Below are 25,351 nucleotides of genomic sequence, written 5' to 3'. Positions count from 1 at the left end.
GTGCCAGTACCCTGAGTTTGAACAAACAGGAAGTCAGTGACTGAAGCCTGTGTTCTGTGCTATTGTACAGACAGCAGCGGTGTGGTAAATGGCCTCAACGTTGTGTATCTTGTATTACGCAGATCCTCATAAATATGTCATTAGGTGATTGGGCGGCTCTCGTATCCCACGTTTTGATGGATTTAGCCATCCAAATCCCCCTGCTTTCCCTCTGCTACTTATCGAGGTGCAGCAAAAATCCTCTTGTTTGTTTTTCCACTCTCATTGTATCCTTTATAAAAATGAAAAGTAAACGAAAGGAAAACGTTTGACATTTTTTGAGGTGATGGGAAAGCGCAGCCATTCTCAGAGGTTTTAAAGTAGATTTGGAAGTTAATAAACATAGGTCTTTTCTTTCCCAGAGGGATGAAAACAGACAGAATCTAACAACTTTCACTCCGAATATTTATTTTACCCGTTTCTCTTGAACTCTTCAGAATTTTGATCCAATGCCCGGTGATGCCTCGGTGTAAATGTATGAGAGGGCTAAAGCGTACTTACCAGAATGGAACCTCATAAAGTGTTTAAACATTTAAGATACACGTTAAAGTGTCTCAATGGCTTAACATAACAACAAAATCAAGTAAATTTGATAATAATAATGTTTAATAAACATTGAGATAAAATATACAGTTGTCCAGTTTGGTTTCCGTTTTGGAAAACCTGGATGGTTATCTGGTCTCCCAGCCTCACCAGTGTGGTTTTGGGCTGGTTTCAGCTAGACCAGTTTTACACCACCATGGCTAGGCTAAGAAGCCAGCTCGGCTGGCAAACCTAGCAAAGCACTTAGCTGGTTTCAAAAGTATTTTTCGGCAGGGATACATGGTAGCCAATTCTACCTCATGTGGTTATATCGAATGGACAAATGAGTAAATGTTTAGGATTTAAGAACGTCTGTGTACTTTCTCAGAGAAAAATACTGTATGCTTTCACTCACACACTTGTGAGTCATAAAGATTCCCTTAGGATGACCCTACCGCACACAATCGCCCTCGTCTTGATGTTAAAGTACTTAGTGTTTGTTTGATGGCCCCTCCACCTGTTGAAATGCTGTTTTCTCAGGGTAAGCGAGTGCTACAGGACATGCTGTTGATCTTTAGCTCTTTAGACCGTGATGTGTTTTCTTCCTCTGTTTTAATGGAAGCCCGATACTCATTCAGTTCCAATATGTAGTTTCCACATGAAGCGTGTTGGTTCCAGGGTTTGGTTGGTCGAAAGAAGACAATGAATCACACTTTTCTTTTTGCTCAAATCTAAATGAGCCGTGAATTTTCATGAATTGAAATCAAGATTTGCAAAACAAATGCATAGATTGCCAATCAGCAGAGTATGACATGCAGTAACTGTATATTCAGTGGGGGTTTCTAATGGAGTACAGATCTTTCACTGCAAATGGTTTTGTCATCAATAATTTAAGTTAGAAGTTAACATCTTAGTTGGTTTAACACATTTTTGCAGAAATGAAGGATTTTGTTCAATAAATGGTGGTCAGTATTATTTTCCAGCATGATTTGAGAATGTTCCAAAAAGCAGGAATTACAGTAAAATCACTGTTAAGAAATGAAAATACTGGCTGATTCAACGAGTAACTCGTAATATTAGTCAGTAATGCACATGACCCTTCGTGCCCGTATGAACTCCCAACAATGTCTGGGCATATTTTACATTGAAGTTTTCTTTTGTATGGATCTAGTCATTTAACCTCACTGTATAGATCCACAATAGAGCTTTACAAACTTAATGAAACTTGCATATGTTGAGAAAATAATCGCACATACATGAGGTCGTCGGTCCAGTTTCTGTGAATTATTGTAAAGTCTCATCCTCGCCAAAAGCGAATTGGCAGGTTTACGGAGTTCTGCGAAAAACGTCAAACTTCAGGATATGTTTACACTAATGACGGATCAATCACTGCAGCAGAGCAACCTGGACTGTACAAAAGGTCAGCAAGGTTCTGAAATTCCTGTGAACTGTATCAGTTACTGATCCTAATGAACAAAAATCTGTTTCCAGTTTTCAGACTTGAAGTTATGAGAACCTGATTACAGATCAGAACGTTCGCCTCTGAAACAACCAGACTGTCACTTTCTACTGGCCTCAGGTCAGCGTCGAGCCTATTAGAACACTTAGGCGATCAAAAAGGATATGCACTTTTGAGACACTGCTGATTGAATTACTCGGTACTTTATTGTGTTAGAGCATGTGCGTACATCTTATAGTCCCCATGAAATCGCTTGATAAGCGTATTTTTTTAACCTGTGTTTGTACATTTCCTGTTGAAACAGGAAATCGAGAGTGAGGTATTTCAAAGGGCCTTTTTTAATTTGCTAAATAGCCATGATTTACTACATCCTGTTGCTAGTAAGTAGGGTTGTCACGGTACAATAAACATGTCTTACGATACTATACCAGCTGAAGTATCTCGATACCAAGGACTATCACGATGCTGTGCTATGTTCACAGTTCAAATCTCTACAAAAAACACATAGAGTAGAAATACTCTAGCATAGTACTGTTCAATGATGATTCGCGATTAATCGCATCCCGAAAAAACTTTGTGTTTACATAATATATGTCAGAGCACTGTCTATATTAGGGGTGTAACTGTAGGTGTATTTGTACCGAACTGTCACGGGTAAAATTCCAAATGAAGTAATCTTTCCTATGCATGTTCCCTTGACAACGCAGCATTGTGTCCGTCAGCAGATCTCGCTGTTTTAATGGCATAACTTAAGCATAAAACCTAGCTGTTTGCAAATAAACATACATTTTATATTTTTAAAAGTTTTATATATATTATCTACAGTGACATCTGCTGACGGACACAATGCTGCGTTGTCATGGGAACATGCCAGCTGAAGATAATGATAAAATAACGTCGCTCCCTTTGCCAAGTGCATTCCAAACGTCTACATAATGGCACGCACATGCCCTGTTCACTCATCCTTCGAAGGGAGTAGGGCATAGGAACGATGACTTCATTTAGAATTTTCCCCTTGACAGCTCGTTACGGTATGAATACGCGTACCGTTACACCCCTTATGTATATTTATTTTCTATTTATAAACACTGTACATATTTACAAAAAATATATTTATAATTTAAATTATGCGTAAATATGTGTACATGTGAACGTGTATTTGTTTATAAATACAAAATAAATATGCACCATGCTCTGAAATATATTATGTAAACACAACTTTAATTCTGGATGTGATTAATCGCGAGTAATCGTAACAGCTCTTGCAATTTTAGTAATTTTTTGCGTGCAAGAAAGTAATTGTTTGTGTTTATAGTGCCACTGCCGATGTTGGTCAACACGCAAACTTGAAATCTTTCCCCCTGGTATAAGGGTCCAAGGGTTTTGAAGATAGAGGCGCTATCTCTGCCGTCTCTTTGACTGACACTTCCTCAGCTGCCAAGTGCGAAAATACAAGATCTTGAGATGTTACCTTAATCTAACATGAGATTTCTCTGTCACTTCCACTTCATATCCCTAACACCCTGTGTAATAACATGCCAAATGCATGTTTCTGTCTTCTTTGTTATATACATTTTCTACCGTTTCTGTAATTGCATGTGGGAGTGCTTATTTTAGAAATATTTCTTCAGCTGGTATTACTCGATGTGCATGTGTTGCGCCACAGCGGGCGCTGGAGGCCATGTGGATCTAACATTTGAAGATGTTCCTCTGCTGTGCATTAAACTAGGCAACGCCGAGTTTGATTGCGATCGCCACCAGCAATCATAGAGTCTGAAGATACAGCAAACATTCCCTCCATCTTATCTCCTCCCTCACTCCCTTTCCTCAGCTTATCTTCTTTCTATCCCACTTTCACCCTCGTCAGATCGCTGTTCCTCATTAGTGCGTTTGGCTCACTAACAGTCCCGAAAGCTGTAGATGTACGATAGATTAGATAGATCTGCCATAGACTCGATTTCGCTGGGTGCTGGAGAAAAAGCTGAGGGCAGATCTGGAGCTGACGTTCGCTGTAATCTGCTTAAAAATTCATCCCTTGTTTTTTTTATTACATTAATGTGAATATTTCTGGCATCAGGTTGCTTTCCAAAGTGACCTGGATACAGTGAATACATTGTGTTTTTGCCTGTTACCAAAACGGCGATTGATGGTAAAATTTCAGTACTGAAACTTTTCCAGAAATTTCAAGCAATAATTAAAAAGCCTGTGCGGTTTAAATGTTCTGAAGAAAATTTCTCAATAGAGATGCTTAAGGAATGGAACAAAACAAGAGAAAGCTTTTATTCACAAAATATTTTCATCCTTTCGCTGCAGAAGAAAGCAAGGGAATGCATGCAGCTGCGCATCGGCGTCCTGAGGTGTGAGTTGGAGAGACAGAAAAAAGCGCTGGCCAGAGAGATGGAGGTGCTACAGAAAGAAAGAGCACAGCTACAGAAGAAAGGTAGCTATATTTACCCAGAAATCTCTTTGGTTACAGAAATATTGTCACATCCTACACTTGTTTCTTCTGGGCTTTCTCTCTGTACTTCCTTTCTCCCCTTATTCCTTCCTTCCTGCCTTTTCTGTTCTTTTACACACAATGCTTTATATCTCCAAATAAGACTTTGTGTTAGGCTTTAATATGAAACTGTTCATCTTATCTTTACTGCTCTATCGTCACATGCATTAGTGGCCAAAAGCAGAGCCGGACAGTAACGGAGTACATTTACTCGAGTACAGTACTTAAGTACAATTTTGAGGGATCTGTACTTTACTTGAGTATAATTTTTGGGGAGTACTCATGACTTTACTCAAGTACATTTGAGAGGCAAATATTGTACTCTTTACTCCGCTACATTTCTATCCATAACCGTAAGTACACGTTACTTCTAAAAAGGAAAAAGAAAATCTCGGAAACCACCAATTAGTTTTTATCCTCTCAAACGTGATTGGATTGTGCAGGCGCCACTTATTGGGCGAGCCTATCAGCAACAATCACCCAGACCTCAGAGCTCTATCATTTGCTGTACACAGCTGTCAATCATCTCACGTCTGCATGACACGTCCTGTGTACACTTCCTCATTCAGGACATCCGCGATGAAGCTAAAGTAACATTTCTTCACCAAAACAAGAAGCTAATAAATGCATGATTGAAGAATATGTGTTTTGTGTGTATTTTCATGCGATTTGGGGGTATTTTTATATGAATAAAGAATAAAGGTAATGGAAGAGTAGCCAATAGCGTCATATAAAATGCTAAATATAACATGAAATGAACTTGAAAACATCGCGACCGGTCAGCTGATTTTCTTTAATCATTATTATTTTCTCTTCTTTGCTCTATGCTGCGTGTATAACACGGTCAGGTTCAGAGGTGTGTCAGAACATTGCTATATCGCCTTCTTTGCTGTTTTAGGTTTATTGATTTCAGGGGCGGCGTTTGTGTATATCCCTATAGCGTTCAGAAAACATTGTTGAAACAAAGTACGTGTGCATAATGAGACTCATTAAAGATAATTAAACTACTTTACACTTTATGTGTACATGTAGCATAGGCGTCGGAAGCATGTGTATTTGAGAATGTACATAGCGTCATTGTCGTATAGTCGGTAAGACCGAAGATATGTAGTTTTGACGTGACATCATCGTAATGTTTGTTCGAAGCTCTTTTTGGCTAAACTCGTTTGTCTGCATTTTCCACATTTAAGATCATATACAGGCATTTATTTTCAATAAAACAAAGAAACTGTCTACAAAATGCCTAACAGTGGTTTTGGAATCAAGTGGGAGGTTATGGGTATGTGGGGATGGTCTTTATTTTCCCAATTAGTTGGCATCCATTTAATAATTTTAATAAATCGAATAATTTACACTATTGTTATTGTATTTCATTCATAATGTACAACGCTATCTGTGAAAAATTAAAAAAATATATTGTACGGAAAGACTTTGTAGTGCAGTCGCAGTTTAGGCTATTATGTATTTTGCGATTTGCCACTAGCTATGCCAGGATTAGCTTAAAAATGAAAAGAATCAAGGCTTAACAACCCTGCGACAAGGTAAGACATGTTTTATATTTAATCTTGTTTGCTGAATCTGATCAATGGTTGGTTTATATTTTAGTCTCATAGTCGATTAACGTAGTCGGTGGTGGTGGTTATGACAACATCTGGCTGTGGGTTATTTTTTACTACTTTAAGTTTTGTGGTTACATATATGTGGTATCATTTGGTTTCATTGTGGTTCGTTTTTGTATGGTCTGAGGAAATTTCGCCATACCCTAGGTTTTGATGAAACGCCACTACTGATCGATGAAAAAACAGAGAAACTCACATGTACACACAATTGTTAGCTGAATTGTATTTTCTAATATTACTCATTAATGTAAGCAGAGTATTTGCTTTGATGTTCTTGAGTATGCGGTGTGTTGTTTAAAACTGTTCGGTTCAAATGTGGGTGCAAAAAATCCATTAACACTCTAGCAGAGGTGAAAAGAATAAAGCATGGTAAAAAGATTAAAATTACTTGATTTTACTTTAAATTCCTTTAACATTCTCCAAGGTATTAACATTAACATTTTTCATAACTCCATGTAGGACGTTTCTGTACATAAATGTAAGCACTGTGGCAGTAGTAATGCAATATTTAGAAAATGTACTCTTGTACTCTTGATACTCAAGTACTTTTAAAAACATGTACTTCAGTACTTTTACTTAAGTACACATCTGACTGTAGTACTTTTACTTGTACTTGAGTAAAATTTAGCAAGGGGTATCTGTACTTTTACTCAAGTAATGAACCTGTGTACTCTGTCCGCCTCTGGCCAAAAGTGATGTCCAACTTTGGACAATAGACATCGTTTTTTTTTTCAAATATTTTAAAAAGATGCATTAAAAATTGTAGTGTGCATGTTGCATTGGTGCGTTGGAGTGTAAACTGATGCTCATCTTTAAGGAAGAATTTAACAAGGCTTGGCAAAAAATTACACACAACACATGTGCAAAGGAAAATGAAACTATTACCAGAAGACAGAATCAACAAATATTAATAACAGATACAATTGTAGTCAAGATTTTCGATGTATTATTTGTATAGACCACTTCGTAAGATGTAAACACTGGTCCAGAAGGACTTCTGGCTTCATTTTTTTATTTAATTTTAAATCTTACAAATAAATAAGTTTAACATTTTCATTATGTCATAACTGTTGGGTTGTGTTGCATTTTGTTCTAACATTTGTGTTGTGTTAAAAAGTTCTTCTGGAACAGTGTTGTTTACGTCGTACAGAGTTAGTGGTCTTTACAAAAAACTATATTCCCTGATATGTGTGTTTTGCCAAAACGATTTATTTCCAAAAATGCTTTCAAGTAGTTTCTTTTGTACATTTTTTACAAACCATCTCATATTTTGATGGTTTATTATAACCCGAGGGGGCATTAAAATGACATTTTTCAACTATGACCCCCTCTGACATCAATTTTGGTCACTACTTTATCTCCAGACATCTGAGATAAGGCAATGTGGTCTTCTGTTTTCTACTTGCATTTGGAAAACTTCACCAAAAATCGAAAATCCTGTAATAAATTACTTACTCTGACAGTTCTGGGGCATGATTGACTACAATAGTAGGAAAAGTTAAAACTGTATTTATAGGGATACTTAACCCAAATTCTGTCATCATATACTCATCTTAGAGTTGGTCAAAATCTGTATTCATTTCTTTGTTTTTATGAACGCAGAGAAAGCTACACAGTAATTTTTCCAACTATGGTAGTCAATGGTGCCCCAGAACTGTTAGTTGCTAACATTTTTCCATATATCTTTCTTTGTATTCAACCGAAATTTATACAGATTTCGAGTAACTCGAGGGTGAGTTAATGATAACAGAATAACATTTTTGGGTGAACTATACGTTTAACATAACATTACAATATATTTTCTACAGAGCAGACTCACCAATTCTCATGTTACTTTACACAACCTTCATCAAAGATCAATAGAAAAGTCTGTGTTTATCCAAACCTTAAGTTCCTCACTGCCCCATTCGTCGTGGTCTCCTGCCATTCAGGTTCGATTTCGAAATCCCGCTCTTTTTATTTATCAAATGTTGTGGGTGGGCGGGAGGTGTGAAGAGGTGATTGATGGGGTTGCTGGTGTTTGACTTGAGGGTTGGGCATTCATAAAGAACACAACTTATACACGCACACTTGCACATCAGTAATGATTGAATGTCCCGGTACTTGCCATTCCACAACGCATTGTCTTCATGACCTCCTCATCTGTGGAAACAAACAACGGATTTGGGGTTCAGGGAAAGGTCCGTCTTAAGCTGGTAGATGGATGACGTCTTCTCATATAGAAGCTGGTTCTGACTTGAGGTGCCTGTCTGGACTGGAGCTGGAGCTCGAGGGAGCGGCCCGGCTTTATATTCACACACAGGAAAGACATTTACAAGCAGAAATATCTGTTTGAATTGGGGAAAGAGCAACCTATGATGACATGCCAGTTGACCTTCTGGATCATTCATGCATTCTTGCTTCTCTCCCTTTCTTTCTCTTTTTTTTCTCCCTCTCACGTTTTTCCTCCCTGTCCCTTTGTGTTAATTCCTGGTCTTCTTTCTGTCTGCCAAACCCCCCGCACCCAAATTTCATTTAAACGCTAATGGTCCTTTAAACTATTGTCAGTCACCACTTATTTGCCGTGATATTAACCGGTCCGGCCCTCAGAGACAGCATGAAAGTCTCGTCCAAAACTACCGTAGTTTATCCCACTTATAAAGGGAGATTGCTAGAAATTACACAAAATGACTTAAGTGTAACCATCTCGTCTCTGTTCAGTGTACAAAGCTGCAGTCAAGCGAGCTCGCACGTCCTCCCCGTTTCTGGTCACTGAGCGGCTCCTCTTTTCCACTGAAGCTTTAAAGGGTCAAGCCTCCTGCCACCATTTCCCTCGCTCTAATTTCTCGTCACGTCCACGCACATGTTGTAAATTACGGCCGTAAAAGCGTTTTGACGTTGTTATGATCGGCGGTTGCGCTCATTCTGCCATGACAGCCCGGGGACGGCGGGCCTGTAAACGTCAAACTCCGAGGCGCTTTGCAAACGAGGAAAGTATTAAAAGTTCTCTGCCGTTCAGAGAGGGGGAGATGCACACGCTGTAGAGTTTTTGTGGGCGTTGAAGACATGAAACACCTGTTTGGTCTGCCAGTCTCGCTTTGGGGTAGATTGACAGGGTAGGTTTTTGTAAGTTTATGTAGTGGATATAGCTGATTAAGTTTATATATACAGCGTGTGTTTGAGCGAGTTAATGAAACCGCTAGCAAAGCAGATCGGTTTACATGAATTCAGCGCTTTTAAACCTCAACGCGCTGTAATTGGATTATTTTAATCAATTCTTTGGACATTTTTTCTTCAGAAACCATAGGTAATACATTGTTTAGGTTTTTCACATAATATTTGAGCAAAAATCAAAAAGGCATCAGTAATTTTTTTGGCCGGATTAGCGCTGTTCCACACACTCGCGATTAAAGCTGCATTCCGTAACGTTTGAGCGAAAAATAAATACGAAATCTGTTGTCTTACCTTACTGTGGTATGCAAAAGTGAGGAGCAATCTCTTAAAAAATATCGAAATAAAGCAATATGCTTTGGATTGCAATAAACTAATGATGGTAATAATTGAAAAAGTTGACTATTGTCAAGGTTTTAGGTGTTATGCAGGTAACTGAAAGATGGGCTTTCTTTTTACAGAAAGAATGTGAAACGTTCTCTGTGTTAGTTATATAATTTTCAGTTTTAAAATATATTTAATATAATTTAAGTACTTATATACTTTAAGCATTGTTAAATAGCACAGGGATTCTCAAATAGGGGTTTGTGAGTTGATGAACAATGTCTACCTGTAAATGGGTAGTTCACAAATAAACCATGCATGTGTCCTATGTAGAGGAGATACATCTCTCTTATGCTACTTTTTTAAATATTAATTATGTTATACTTTTAATACTTTTTGCTGTCATAGGACACATGCATGGTTGATTTGTCAACCATCCGTATACAGTTTATGGATGGTTGACAAAAAGTTTTTTTCCATACTTGTTCAAGTTAAATTGCTAAGAAATGTTACAGGTTTAATAGTTATAATAATCTTAATTTAAACTCAAATATTTTATAAATATATGGATTTCAATTATTGAAGTATAATATATAATATATGTCATTCTGAAACCTTGTATCATCATTATATTTTGGGATTTTTATTCTTTGTCATAAATCATTATTATTAGTCATGGTAGATCCAAGGCTTCAGAAGGACAGTGACAAACATATTTGAAATATAATTAATCAGGGAAATATGAACTTATATTTTAGGTCGGATGGGTTCTTTTAAAAATAAAGCCGCCAAAAAGGCTGTGACACAGCAATGCCAAAGAACCATTTTTGTTTTCCCACATCATCCTTCAGTTAATAATCTTTTAAATAATCGTATCTTTTTTACATTTTTATAATCTGAAGAACTGTTTACTACTACTAAGAGCCTTTTTTTTGCTACAGAAGAATGTAGTGGATGTTAAAACGTCTCAATGTAACCACCCACCCCTACAAAGAACCCTTAGGAACCTTGATTTTTTTAAGACACTTTTCTCTTTGTTAGTCAACACCGTCCGTGTTAACAAGTTCAACATTTGTCCGTCAGGAATGTTTACAGTACATCGAGCCAGCACTGACAACAGACAAATCTGCCAGTAGTATTTAAGAAAGCCGTGGGCGGCAAAGAGGAGGCCTCGACCTGGTGCTGACAACCTTGATGACTGCGGTGTTACTTAAGCACAGATCTACTAAAGCGAACAAGCAGAGAACAAAAGCATTCAGACCTCCAAGTCTGTTTCTCTGCCTCTGGCTCTTTTATTTCCCGCCGTCTCCTCCTAATGAGAGGTTCAAGGCGTTGCATGTGGGACCACTTTCCTCTAGCGACGATGATCTCGCTTTCAATTTCTCCCTTTTACACCTAACCCCGCGTTTATAGAGAATTCGGATGTTCCGCCAGACCTCGCTTTAGGACAGAGATACAGTATCCAACCAGGCCGTAAAAGAGGAGAAAATGTGAGGCATATTAAAAAGCAGACTCTGTTTTTACAATTGTGGGTCAGAACAAAGCAATTTTACTGTGTCCTTTTTTTTACCAGACAGTCTGCTTTGTTTCGGTCTCTCATCTTTCTTCATTGCCTCATTTTATATAAGTGGATTGGAAAGGGATGGGCAAGAATCAAGTCTTTGAAGGAAACGAGTCAGTCAAAAGTTTAGGGTCGTTTTATTCATAATTTTTCAACATTTCTTTACCCAGAATTAACCCGATCTTTGTTATATTGATAATAAAGTCAGCCTTTGTGAAGTAGAATTTGCGAAAATGTATCAAACATCTTCCTGAGGTCTCACCCCAGGATCCTTTCCTGTGCTCCTAAAGGAACAGTTCACACAGAAATGAAAAAAATTCTGTCTTCATTTACTCTTTCTCAAGTTGTTCCAAAACTGTGTTCGAAAAGTTTAGCAAAGCAAATGGTTCTCGGGCACCTTTTCCACCATCGAGCCGAATCGTTCTCGTCGCTAAATTTTGCCAATCCGGGCTAGCCGGTACGTAAATGGTTTCATTTTCCACTGCAGGGCTGATAACAAAACAGACTGAGCTATAACGTCTCTGCATAGAATCTATTAGCACGGTTGGACAACCTATTTGGAGCGACTTCAGGGTGAGCAAGCGACGCAAACCGTTCATTTTTGCGTAAACTATCCCTCTAAAATGAAATCATCGATTGTATTCTCTCTCCTTCAGTCTTTCTCTTTCTTTCTTGTGGATATTATGTTTGAAGTAATAAAATGCAAAATGGGTTTTGTGATGACATACGTGCGATATGGCCATGCAGGTTACGTTGGAAAGTCTTTTGAACTCCATCAGCAAAAAGTCTTTGAGCTTGTCAATGTGGGCCGAGAGTATCTCTGAACATCAGATGAAGATTAAATGTTCTGTTTTATCTGCATGCACACGAACACACCCCGGATACGGCACATATAGAGCTTGGCAGTAGGAGGCAATATTGTTTTGAACCGTTTTTGTCTGTGTATACAATGTGTACATTACCATTTATGCATTTAGTAGGTGCTTTTATCCAAAGCGACTTGAAGTGCATTCATGGTACAAATTTTTAATCTGTAAGTGTATAACGCAAGCTACACAAACACATTATGCATTATTTTCCTTGTCGTCTTTGTGTTAAGACATGCATCATAATATAAAAACTACGAAACTATGAAGTTTCACAATTTCATTATTACATCCTGTCTTTATTATAATCTATGCAGGTCTTATCCTGCTTAGTTTTGAAATCCAAAGTTGGGAGTGTTTTGATTATATGGTGTTATGTTTTTATCATAACGCAGAGCCGTCATATTTATACAAAAAACCCCTACGAGCGTTTTTTAATCTCAATTACTTTTTTTGTTGCCTGTAGAGGAAATGTTTTCGTGATGATGAAAGACCGTTTTATCGGAATAAAAGTTAATAGACCGTTATCAAACTCCGACACACCCACCCACCTGTGCAAACACACATGAGACTACCTGTTCCCTTGTCCATTTTTTATCTCCATCGTTTAATCCCATCACCTGTCTGCATTTTTTCCTCAGAGGAGGCGTCATCGACCAAACACCAGGGCCTGGAGTCTGAGCGCACGTCTTTAACAGAGCTGGTTAAGGAATGCACTGCCAAAAGGTGAGTGGTTGTCAACCTGCAATTATCCATCCTTCTCTCTTCCCTCTTCATCCCTCGTTCTCTCTTCTTCGGTCTGGTGGCCCCATATCTGTCAGACATTATTGTGATGGGCCACAGAATGGTTCGCTCTTCCACTCTTGGGTTTTTGGAGATTATGGAGTCTTTGAGGGCATGTTGGATTTGTTACAAATGTGTTCTCCCACCCGCTTTTTGTGACGATAAGCAGGTTGTGTTGTGTCGACGCTGATGGGTTTGACTTGACCCCAAGGGTCGCTCGCGCACAAGGGTTGACCTCCCACATAATGCCTTTTAATGTCTGGAGATGTTCTTCAGAGTTGCGTAAACAGACTTGATCTTGCGTGTCCAACTTGAGCAGCACAGGTCTAACTCTTGCATTAACCTCTAAGCCACGGCTCTAACCATTGCTATAATTTTTAAACATGCGTATCGACACTGTGAGTTTTATAATCCGGCATTTTGTAAAATAATAGTCAGTCTTATGTTGTGAGTCCTGCTGATGGAGAACATAGAATATAATTGAGGATTGAACCGTGACTGCTTTAGGCTTCTCAACCCTTCCCATCTAAACACACAAACTTGGAAGCCATCAAAAACCCACTTCCAGTAAGGACAGATCGAGTTGGATAGGGGCTGCCAGATTTGAGAAGAGTAAAACAGGCCTTGTGGACCCATATGTAAGCTATAGGCCAATAAGGAAGGTGAAGCCTTCATACCTCATCATTGTTTTCTTCCTGGCTTCTATTCACGATTGTAAATTGATACCATATTATTCGCTATCATTATTTTTCATTGCTTTCTCCTTCTCTGTCTCTTTACATAACCGCCTCTAGTCTTAAACCCAGTAGCTCAAAGGTGGATATGAAAAGTAAACATTTTTTCAACCCCTTCTCACCTCATCGAGACAAGTCAAGGTTTAACTTTGACTGTATCCCCTTCCTGGGGCGATGTTAAATCCCGGTTTTGACAGATGTGGTTTGATTAGGGTTGGCCGTGCCATTGGAGGATGGGGTCAGAGGGGAGGAAGTCCATTGTAATTTGGCAGTTATAATAATTGAGTAGTTCTTACAATTACTAGAAAGATGATTCAGAGCATCATTAGTAAGTGGATTTCCTGAAGCCACATTACAATTAAATCTTCTCTTTCTCCATCAGGGTCATTTTTTTGGCTCTGGGTGAAATACCCTAAAATTTCTACACGAACAAATATGTTTAGTTCTAATTTGATATAGGGGGAAATCGGGTAGCTTGAGACACGTTTTGACCTTGAGATGAATCTCATAAAGCTCGTTTTTTATTTTAATGCACATTTTTTATATGTATATGAAAATATCTATGATCGATTTGACTGCACTAAAAAAGATAATCATAATGAATCAATTCTGAAATTAATGTTTGTTTTTATATAATATGTGTGTTTGGCATGTATATTTATGAACTTGTAATCCTTTGCTTACACTTTGAAATAAAAATATGCTGTACAGTGTAAGATGTTGAAGTTCCTCCGTGTGTGTTCCTCAACAGAGAGATGTTTCTCAAATCTAACGCCCAGCTCACCTCCCGCTTTCGTCAGCTTATATCGGAGCTGTCCTACATATATCCCATTGATGTGGTGAGCACGTAACTCTACAGCACACAAACCACTTCACACTCAATCTCACGCTCAACAAGAACACTTGAATATAACACACACCTTCCTTTCTGTCTCATGTTATGCTGACGGCTACAGTGTGCGGCATGCTGGGAACGTGAAAAATCATCCACTTTTCATAGTCTTGGAAGAAAGGCATTACTGGCTTTAACAAGCTTTTGTTCTCACAATTTCACAATGACCAAGACCTTCTGTTTTGAGTACACTCTTCCTGTTACCCACAATGCCCTGTTGATGGTCAAAACAGTTGAATAAACTATTAAGCCTAAATGGATAGTTCTCCTCAAAAAATAAAAAAAACAACTTTCTTGTGGAACTTTTTGGTGGAAAGAAAAATTGTTGTAGCGTTTCTATAACCATTAGTAGAAATTCATATTTACATATTTAACTGAATTAAAAAAGGCTTTTGCTCGTGTCTGCTTCTGTTTGTTTTTTACAGAACAATCAGAATGATTATCTCATATGTGGTGTGAAACTGCCCAATTCTGAGGACTTTCAAGGTAAGATTTGTGGGTAAATTATCAACTTGATCTCACTTGAATTCGTAATTATTTTACGTGGCGGAAAATTCATATGAATTTGTACTATGTGAATCATACAAAAACGTGCAATTATTCGTTTAAAAATAATAAAGGACCACTCCTAAAACCACACCTTAACCTCTCCGGCAATTGTGCGAAAGTAAACCGTGCTAAAACATACAAATGAGACAATGAACCTCATAACCCCCTTGTAAAATGCTTAAAACGGTGTTGGAATAAAACGCGTTAAAACGTCTAAGAACACTTAGTTATTTTTCACATTTAAAAATAAAAACTCATAAAAAATATGAAATTAAACAAAGGGAACTAAAAAAGTTAAAAGTTACTTGTTTAAATGAAAACAACGTAAATTAAATGAAATTAATGTAAATTAAAAAGTACTACTTTTTATATTTTGTCATCTTCACTGTTGTCACATTTCACCTAGAATATACTTACTTATTTAACTGAATAATTACTTATTTGTAGATTAGTGTTATTTTATCTGTTACCCACTCTGTACTCTAGATACTGTATATGCTCTAGAAAACCCATAACAGTTAACCACTAGTCATTCTTGCCATTGGTCGCCATTGAACTCTGAATTACACTCTGGTTTGTCTGAAAAAAAGCCTGTCCTCCAGCAGATACAACACATGAAAGTACAGGAGCTACAGTCAGTTCTGCTTGACTGGCTGTAAATCCCTTGATTCTGACTCTTTAGCCTGGCTGTGGATCATAGGCTACAGGCCATCAATCAATCACTCACATCAATGCAAACCTGTTTCCATAGACCCCTTTAACGTCTGTTCTAGAGCGAGGCCAATCCAGTCAGTTATTCACAAAGCAATAACGGTGGTTGGACCTCTTGACTTCTCTCATTATGTAAGAGAAAAGGATTTTATTAGCGCATTCATCTCGAAAAAGTTCCCTCCCGTTAGGCCTTTCGAGTTCGTAATGAGGAAAATGAATTGTGCCTGATGAGTAGATGTGATGTCCTTTGTTGTGTTGGAATTGGCGAGAGTTATGCGGTTCATTTTCCGATGTGTCCTTCGAGCGGCATTGTGCGTGTCGCAGGGAATCACGTTTGGCTTTTTTCAGGCAGGGAAACCGTGACTTCAAAAGAACGTTGAGGTTAATGGAAGCCAGGTTGAACCACACAATGCAAAAACATGCATGCACAGACGATTGCATACATGCATCACAGTTTTCTATATATGTGGTTATTAAATCATTTTTCTTGGCTGTAATTTGGAGAGATCAAAATGAATACTAGTATTCATACTCACACAAGTTTTTTCAATGCACAAAAACCTTGGATTTCTTATGTTTGATACATGCTCACCGCAATCCAGTTCTTCTGGATTTGGTTAAGCGACCAATTTTGCACAATGGAATAGTTCAAACACGCCATAGCGACAGCAGTGTGACATGTTGTTGCCACACCAAGCTTTCCATAACAGCCAGTGATATGGTCTGTGTCCACAGCGTGTTGTTTTCATCTGGAATTATGCGGCTGTCCTAGTCTGGAAACTCTCAAAACCATGAGATGTAGTGAGTAATACGGAGCACGCGCACGTGTTTTTGGGAAATGTAGTTTAGATGCATGTTTTTGATAGAAAGCAAAAGTGTTTTTTTTTAGGGAAATAAATATTCCATCTTTTTACACCATCCAGCGTTGACCTCATCATCGCTTGGCAACTAAATATTTTTTGTTCATCATTTGCACTTTTTATGTGAATTTGCCAGAATTGGGCTAAAAGGTCGCCATTCCTGCAGTAAATAGGTCCGTCGGAATGAGTCAGATTGTATATAATTATTTAGGAAACGCAGGTGATAGCGTGTGATTATACGTGCAAAAAAAGAACACTAACATTAGTACTGTAGAAACATGTTTTTTTTAAGTAGTGTTTAGCTCCCGGAGATGCTTTTGACCCAGTCAAGAAAAGTGCATGGCATTACGTTATGATATGACTTCATATAACTGGAGGGCCCTTACGGTGATTCAACAAAATGAATGGCCTTCATCTACTTCCATCAACCTTAACAAACGGCCCCTAATTTAAAACCTCACAATGGAGTGAATCGTCTTGAATTGTTGTGGCTCATCCTTTAAACCGAGATGTATAAATCTTGATGTTAACAGTAGGCTCTAGTATTATAAAGTTCTGTCTGGATATGTTTGAGTGAATCTCATGAAAGCTGTTAAGAACATGTACAGGTCATAATTCAAATGCTTGTATAATTATATTTTTCTTTAAGAAAAGAAGGACAGGCACAATTTGAATTGCAATCTTTTTCATTAGTTGCAACTATGCGCATTTGGTTCTTTCCCCTCCAACTTTCATTGCTGAAAAAAAAAATGGCATTAAAATGCTATAAAATATGTGAAACACAGTTGTTGAATCAGGTAAAATTTAAGGTTAAATTAAAGTGTAAAAGTGTATTGTCATGAAAATAATGTCATTGCTTTTCCTAAAGAGGCTTTATATTTTTTTGCAATATCAAAATAAAATTGTGAAATGTGACCCAAACTTAACTTTGTGAGATTCAACGAATTACTGGCTTTTGTTTAATTGTGAGTAAAGATGTCTTCCATGTTCCTCTCTGTTCCTTTGTAGCAAAGGATGATGGGAGCGTGGCGGTGGCTCTGGGTTACACGGCACACCTGGTGATGATGATATCTTTCTTCCTGCAGGTACCTCTCAGGTACCCCATCATCCACAAGGGGTCTCGCTCCTCCATCAAAGACACCATCACTGACAAACTCACAGAGAAGGAGAGAGAGTAAGAGTGATTTTGTTTTCTGGAAAATAATCTGGAACAATTAATTTACCAGAAATAAACGCTTCATTTATCTGTTTGGCATTTTGTTAGTTTTCTCGGACCCAAATATGTAAGCATACTTTGATTTATTTTACGAATTGCGTGCTTAAGGTTTTCTTCCTGTAACCGGGTCATATTTATGTGGCGTACGTGTATGTCATTTGTACAACTGTCTGATTCGGTACACATTCTGTCTGCTTCATTGTGTGTGTTCAAGGTTGGTTTAGGGCCCTTTCGGAATTAAACGCTAGTTTAGCGCTGCAGGGTTCTGACTTTCATGTACTTCGTCCTGTCCCTCGAGCCCCTGGTCTCTTTCATCTATCCCTCTATAACTCTTCTTTCATTCATCTTTTCATCTCATCCTCTCTTTCTGCAGATTTATTGTGTCTGCTGCAGTTTGGGAGATAACAGCCTTTGAAGAGTCTTGTGATGTGTTTTGCTGTAGTTTGGTTGCGAGTTTTTGTGTCTAATGTGTAAGTCACTAAACCTAATGCCTATTGCTCATATCAATAATAGCAAAATTGCATAGGAATCGAGAAATATCGCAAACCAGTCTCGCACTCGCGTGGCCAAACTGATCCCAAGGTAATGCGTCACTTTTTTACGAGGTGGCTTATTCGTGTGAATTCGTACGATGTGAATTGCACACAAAAATATACGATTATTTTTAAAAAGCATTACTGAAGCCCCACCCCTAAACGTCAATGGCACAGAAGCAAAACAAATTAAAACATACAAATATGTTCGTACGAATTCACGTAAAATACGTAGTTACGAGTTCCCATGAGATCGTGTTGGCATTTTTGCGACACTTTCCAAAACAATTTTGTTTAGATATTGTATTCATTATTGATGGAGTCAATTTGTCAAAACATGTTTGTAAACAGTTTCCTCTTTGATCTGCACCCTGTGTCCACGTTTATAAATCGTGCGGTTGAGAACAAGCTTGTTTCCTTTTACGACGTAGCATGAGAGGCTTTCATCATCCCATTAGATTCTTGCACAACTCGAGAAACCACCACGCTTGATGGATCTACCACAGATTCATTCTCCCCTAATCTTCATAGTTTCAGGCCAAATTGCATCTTCAGAGTGTATTTTTACTTTGGCATGTGCGAAGATGCTTGTAATTTGTCGACTTTTTGTGTGCGTGTCATGCGGTTGTCATGGAGACAGATGCATATTCTTCAGGCTTGGCCTTTAGGGTCTGGAGACCCTGACATTTTAATACCAGAACATGTGGGCACTGCAATTACGGCTCTGGCTACCCGGTTGAAATTATAGTTTTTCTATGTTTTGGTGCTGTAACTAAGCAGAAGCGATCCAAGAAAAGAGGTTTGCTGGTCTGTTTCGATTGCATGTCTATGGCTCCCGTGCCCAGAGAGGTATCGCATTCCTGCGTTCCGCACGTGACGAAAAGCCCCTTAATGAAACTCACAATAAATTTGGATTGTTATAATTAGATGAGCCGCATTTATGAATGGCAGCTGTCTAGATAGCGTGCTTTACATTTGATGTGGGATAAATGTCTGATTTCAGCAGTTTATACGTGAAAAAGAAAAGGTGGGGAGGGTGGATGAGATGATCTCAGAACTGGTTGGAGTTTCTATTCACTTTAGAGCCAGGCTTTGATGTAATGGATCTTATTATAACATAACTTGCTCGTAAACAAACATAAATAGCTCACATATTACTAGTTTTTTTATTGCTATGTGTTTGTTATTGTTAAAAATGTGATTAATCTTATATAAAGCCTGAATAATACAATTTGTTTCAGCCAAGTCACGCATGATATTTTTTAAAATGTTGTTTTTCAAGAGAAATGTAAAAATAAATGGTTGAAGTTGCTGTGCAATGAGTACAAAATTGAAACCGCAATTCACATCACATCAGGCTGTTCTTCTTAAGGCTTTATAGTAGTTGACTTGAAGTAAACCTATTTTTATCACAATTAAACTGCCAAAGTAATTTTGCTTACATTTTAATCTTTTAATCTAATGCTACTCAAACATATATCCTCAGAAATAGAGATGCACCTTTATATATTATACAATTTATATTATACACATTTTATATTATACTATAATATTTTAGTTTAAAACAGTCGATGATCCGGGCAGGTATATCCTGTCAGTCAAGAGAGGACAGAAAAGTGAATGCAATGAATTTGTGCTCTGTATATAAAACATTTTAAGAAACAAATGTTCAATATTAAGTCATTTTTTTTATTAATAACATTAAGAAAGTAACGAAATATTGATTTAATCTTTAGAATCTGTATATTTCCGAATCATCTATCGGTGTCTGTGGAGAAATTTAGTATCGATGCAGCTCTACTCTTAAAATGATGTGAATTGACAGCCATGAATTTTATTTCGGAGTGAATCTGTGAAGTATTTGAGCTAGATTTGTATATCTATTCAAGCCCAACTTGAGTTCTTTGTATATCTATTATGTCATTTATTTTAATTTAAAAAAAATTCTATCCCAGAACCCTCTTGTCTTTGGTGGCAAAGTGTAGAACAGGCCAGATTGGGCACCGGATTGTGGAGATGGACATTTGTGATGTATATTGATGTAATTTGCCTGCATCTGGCTCAGATTAAGCTTTAAACGTACACATTACTCACGCCAAATCCCATTTTCATTTACGTCCAATGCAAAGTGTTCAGATCTGGAGGCTACAGCACTCGTCGGTGATCTAGGACTTCCAACTTACCGAATACTTCAAACATCTTCTAAACCCTCAGCAACAATAATGTAACACAAAAGACCGGCGATCCACAGAGCTCATGAGAAGCACAAGCCTTTACAAGGTTCACAGACAGCACATTTAAAAAGTCAAATAACAATCGGAACACACTCCGACTGACCTGCGTTTGTGAACGTTTGTTTGTGCGAAGGCTGGCCAACGCACAACCATTAGCGGCAGCTGTGTTGGGGTGAGACTGCCCGGCCGTTTACCGCCCCGTGTGTGTGTGTTTGTAGATGAATCAGGTGGCGCTGAGAAGATGAAGGTCCAAGCCTTCAGAAGTCGGACTCCAAAACTCATTTGAGCATGAGTAACAGGGCGAAAGAGAACAGTGGGACCTATGTGGCCCTCGTAATTAACTCTGCACGAGCCGGGCCTGCAACGTGTCCCATTATCCCCTTTCTTAGCGTGACCCTGTGACCTCCACACACCATAATTTACGGTATTATGAGCTGTAATCAGCTCTGAAGTGTCGTTGTTTAACATTGTGTCAGCTTTACGCCTGACAGATATACGCTTTAAATCATCTTCTCTATCTCTAGCTTGGCCTCGCTGGGTCTCGTGTTCATTTGTCAGTTCTATCTCTACACGTCTTGGCCTCTTTGTATGTCCTTTACGGGACGCTTTCAGGTTTGTATAGTGGGTGTTCTCCAAGCTAGAGTCAGTGGTCTGTAAATCATGGCGGCCCATTTATCTCTTGCAGTTAAGCCAGAGACTTTTGTAACTGTACTTATTGTATTGCTTTTCTTCTTGGCCTGTTGTCCTTAAAGTATTCACAGTCAGTATGATTGCACAGTTATTCTTTTTGGCTTGGATAAAAAATTTATTTTCATCATCTGAAAGCTTAATAATTTAATGTATGGTTTGTTTAGATACAACTTCTGAAAAAATCTGAAGTCTGAGGGTGCAAAAAATTTAAAAATTGCCTTTTAAAGTTGTCTATAAGAGGCGCTGTACCAGGCCGTTGCTAAGTAGAAACAGGTTTGTTAACGCACTCTATTGCCTTACCGCTGTAATGACGTTGTGGAGAATAGATGAATCCGAAAGTGGAAATTTTAAGCTTTACATAGATGCCAAACTTTATTGGGTAATTCACAAAAAGCAGGGCGGCAGCAAGCGATGTTTGTAGGGGTGTTTCCGGCCATTTTTGTTTGTGATTTTGCTGCATCCACTCACAAAAAACGTAGATAGTAATACCAGTAATTTTTTATCTTGTTGGGACTTTCTTCAATCAAACTACGATGATCGATTCAGTCTGTTGGTTTCCCACAATCTATACATCATCTCACATCAGCTTCACACAGCCTCTAGCTCACGTCTAGGTGTCGTTGAGGTGGCCCATAAGCCGGAACAACCTCTGACCTTCGGATCTCACCTCCCTCACTGTGTTTAGGGCTTCATCCCGTCACCTAGGCTGTGTATACACAGACCAAAATGATGTGACTGTAGACACGGTGCATCCTGCTGAATGCTTCACTCGGCCCCTTATAAAACTGTCAAAATCAGGGTTGTGATGAAGATGAGGTGCAGGCAGACCTTTTTTCTTTGGTGATAATCACATTAGTCAGTCGTTGGAGAATCGTGAACGATACCCATAGAAGGTAAACTTGACTTAAAGTAATGAATTTGACCTATGATAACGCATGGAGCTAGATAGCTGGACACAAATAAAGAATTATTTCTTCATTTTTGATAACCTGGCACTGTTGACATTGCTCTGTAGGACAAGACTTAACTGGTCCGTGATAAATGAGATGTTGGAGAGAGGCTATGAAATTGTGACCTTTTTCTGTTCTATCACTTACTGAAGTTAAATTGTTATCTTCAGAGCTTCAGCGTTCTTAAATTCCCTATTAACTACTTAATCTGGTCTTTTGAAATACTTTTTTGTTGTATTGTCACTGTTCAAAATTTTAAATCTCATCTGAACTCTTAATTCTTGCCTTCTTGGACAGATTATGAGGCTTAAAGGACCTTTTTTGGAGGATCCTTTTGCAGAAATGCAATATAATATACAGAACAAAGCTATGTCTTCAGAGGTGTACAAAAAGACCTTACATAAACGAGCTACAGTATTTCTATCTACATTCACCACGGGTCACCTTACATGGAATTCGCCATGTTGTTTCTACAGTAGCCCTAAATGGACAAACCGCTCTACAGAGCGCGTAAATACCTCATCTTAAAGCTGTGTCAGTCTATGTAGTGCTTCGAAAGGGAGGGGTCCTTTACCGCTGGATGCTGCTAAATTTCATACACTGGACCTTAAATGGACAAACTTACTATGCTACGGCTGTTTTAAACCTTATGCGATACCTAATTCGCTGTGGATGTGCTATAGAACATTTAGCTATCTAGGCGGTTCCATACTTTTATTTTTATATACAGTACTTTTCCTATAGCTATGTTGCACCGTGTCTAAATAACATTTCAAACGATTTCCACATTTTCTTGCTTTTACAACTTCCTAAATTGCTTCACCTCATCCAGTTAACCTTTAAATTTCCTGTAATATTGACCCACCTGGCTCATAAATGAAATGTGATGAATCCCTGTTTCCCTGTAAAACTATAATTTTCACCATACAATCTTCTTTGCCACTCATTAAAAACTTTCGGTCATGTCCTTATCCGTAATTATGCTCAAATTTGATCCAAAGTGACCCAAACTGCAGGGCTGGAATGGTATCCCTGTAAATGTATGGATCCAGGGTCATCCCTACCTGGGATTAGGGGTATACATTTAAGATTAGCAGCTATGACCACAATACCAATGCCATTTCCTCCAGCCCTTTCCTCTTTTCCCCTTTCATGTTGGATTAATGGCTTCCGAGTCCTACAATCTCAGAGTGCTGTACTGCTGGTCCCTCCTCCTTCCACACCTGGGATGCTTCATCTGTGACCAAATGATGTGACCATTATTATTTTGGGTCTACTATCTATTTGTTCCTTCCTCTTTACTTAATGTTGCGCAAAATTCACACACAGGGACGCACCTACACACACACACACACTGTATACACATGCTTCCACCAAAGCATTCATTGTAATCTTTAAAGAAGGTACTTTAGCCCCCCAGATGCATTCTTGCAATGCAATGGACTTTAACAACACATTGCACCCACGTTTCTACACTTCCACCCTGTTTCGGCATGCCTGATTGCCACAGAGCTAAGAGAGTCCAGGAGATGCGATCCAGATGTGCTCCGGTGATGGAGTCCAGAGTTTGGCCCGTTAAACTCAAGCCTCCGTCTCATATGAGCTTTTATAGGGAACTGTACGATGGCGCTATCTACATTTCAGAAGAGCTTTATGACAAGCGTAAAAAATGGAAGTAGGGATTGACACATTGCACCACAGGCTCAAGACGCCAACCTGTCAGATTGGGCTCCAGGACGGTGAGGCTCGGGCTGAGTCGGGGAAGAAAAAAGAGGGAACCGTGAGCTGAAAGTCAAGGGGAATTATTGAAAGGCTTTGGAGCATTTGTTCATGCCCGTTAAGATGAAATACACATTCATTTCAAGGCCTGACAGAAGTACATTTTTCTACATCCAAACGCAATTGCTAATATAAGATGCAAGTTTTTATACACAATCAAACTATGTTTTGGTGAGTTGGACAGATTTATGACAAAAGGATTTATATTTTATGAGGACAGTGGGAAGTCGGTTTTTTATTCAGGTCTTGGGGTAGGACTGTGCAATTAATCGAAAATGAATCGTAATTGTCAATTTTGGCTTTCATCAATTACAATTACTGGATCTGTCAGAATGAGTCTGATGTAACTGATAAAGCCATTGAGGACAGAGACCGACTGGAACTGATCTGTATCCAGCATCACAATATCTTATTTTCCCAGAATGAATCCAGAACTTCTTTCACGTTCTCTGTTCCTGAATAGTTAAATAGTTAAGCTGCTTGATTTTTTTTGTGGTTCTGCTTATATTTTTAGATCCTGTATGATAAATGGCTTGTGACTTTCCTAATTTGTAAGTCCGTTCAGATGAAAGCGTCCGCTCAATGATTTAATGTAAACGCTCTCATGTTTGCATGGACCACGTCATGTTTCCATGCTTTTTTTCAATCACTGAACTCTTGTTAATGTCTCGAGGTCCAAATCGCCTCCATCATCGAGCACGTGTTGAAGAGTCAGATTAAAAATTATACACTGGGTGATGTACTGGACAGCTACTTCACCTGTTTGTGATTGTTGGAACAGTCTCTTATTTCAAATATCAACGTTTGATTGGTCAGTTTATTTTCAGAAGATTCTGCCGTCCTTGTTGTTTGAAAAGATGTCCCTGGGTGTTGTTCAGATACATCTGGCAGATAATTTAACGGGTTTTTCCATTGAGATTGTTTTTGCGTTCATGTTTTAAAGGTCCAGTGTATGAAATGTATTGGCATCTAGCGGTGAGGTTGTGAATTGCCAATGGCTCACTCTACCCTTCCCCATTCCTTTCTAAACACCATGGTGGTTGACACAGGACTCCGATGTCGTTGCGTTTTTGCTTCTTTGCCGAAGGAGATAAACGTATTTACATGTGCTCTGTAGATCAGTTTGTCCTTTTAGGGCTACTGTACAAACAACATGGGGAATTCCATGTAAGGTGACCTGCGTGTACGTAGAAAGAAATTGCTCATTCTTAGGTAATAAAAACATATCGCTTCAACCATGTCTTTATACACCTCTAAAGACATGGTTATGTATAATATTTTGCATTGCTGTCAAGAGATCGTCCAAAAAGTTACACACAGCACCTTTAAAAGATCATTGTATTTTTGTATGTATTATTTCATCTGCCACACAAATGTTCTTGT

General features: G+C 38.4%; 1 protein-coding gene across 1 annotated transcript in view; it reads left to right on the top strand.

The window, feature by feature from the left end:
- The window catches only part of uvrag (UV radiation resistance associated gene), an 82,632-nt gene that overhangs the window by 18,380 nt on the left and 38,901 nt on the right, over positions 1 to 25,351 (top strand). Inside the window, exons 8-12 of the mRNA XM_079448606.1 lie at positions 4,334 to 4,460; positions 12,679 to 12,763; positions 14,306 to 14,393; positions 14,872 to 14,932; positions 17,575 to 17,740. Of these exons, the coding sequence (XP_079304732.1) occupies positions 4,334 to 4,460; positions 12,679 to 12,763; positions 14,306 to 14,393; positions 14,872 to 14,932; positions 17,575 to 17,740 (527 nt within the window). The remainder of the gene's footprint in view (positions 1 to 4,333; positions 4,461 to 12,678; positions 12,764 to 14,305; positions 14,394 to 14,871; positions 14,933 to 17,574; positions 17,741 to 25,351) is intronic.

The sequence above is a fragment of the Barbatula barbatula genome, assembly GCF_947034865.1.
Source record: "Barbatula barbatula genome assembly, chromosome: 24".
NCBI lineage: Eukaryota > Metazoa > Chordata > Actinopteri > Cypriniformes > Nemacheilidae > Barbatula > Barbatula barbatula.
This window is presented reverse-complemented; position numbering and strand designations above follow the sequence as displayed.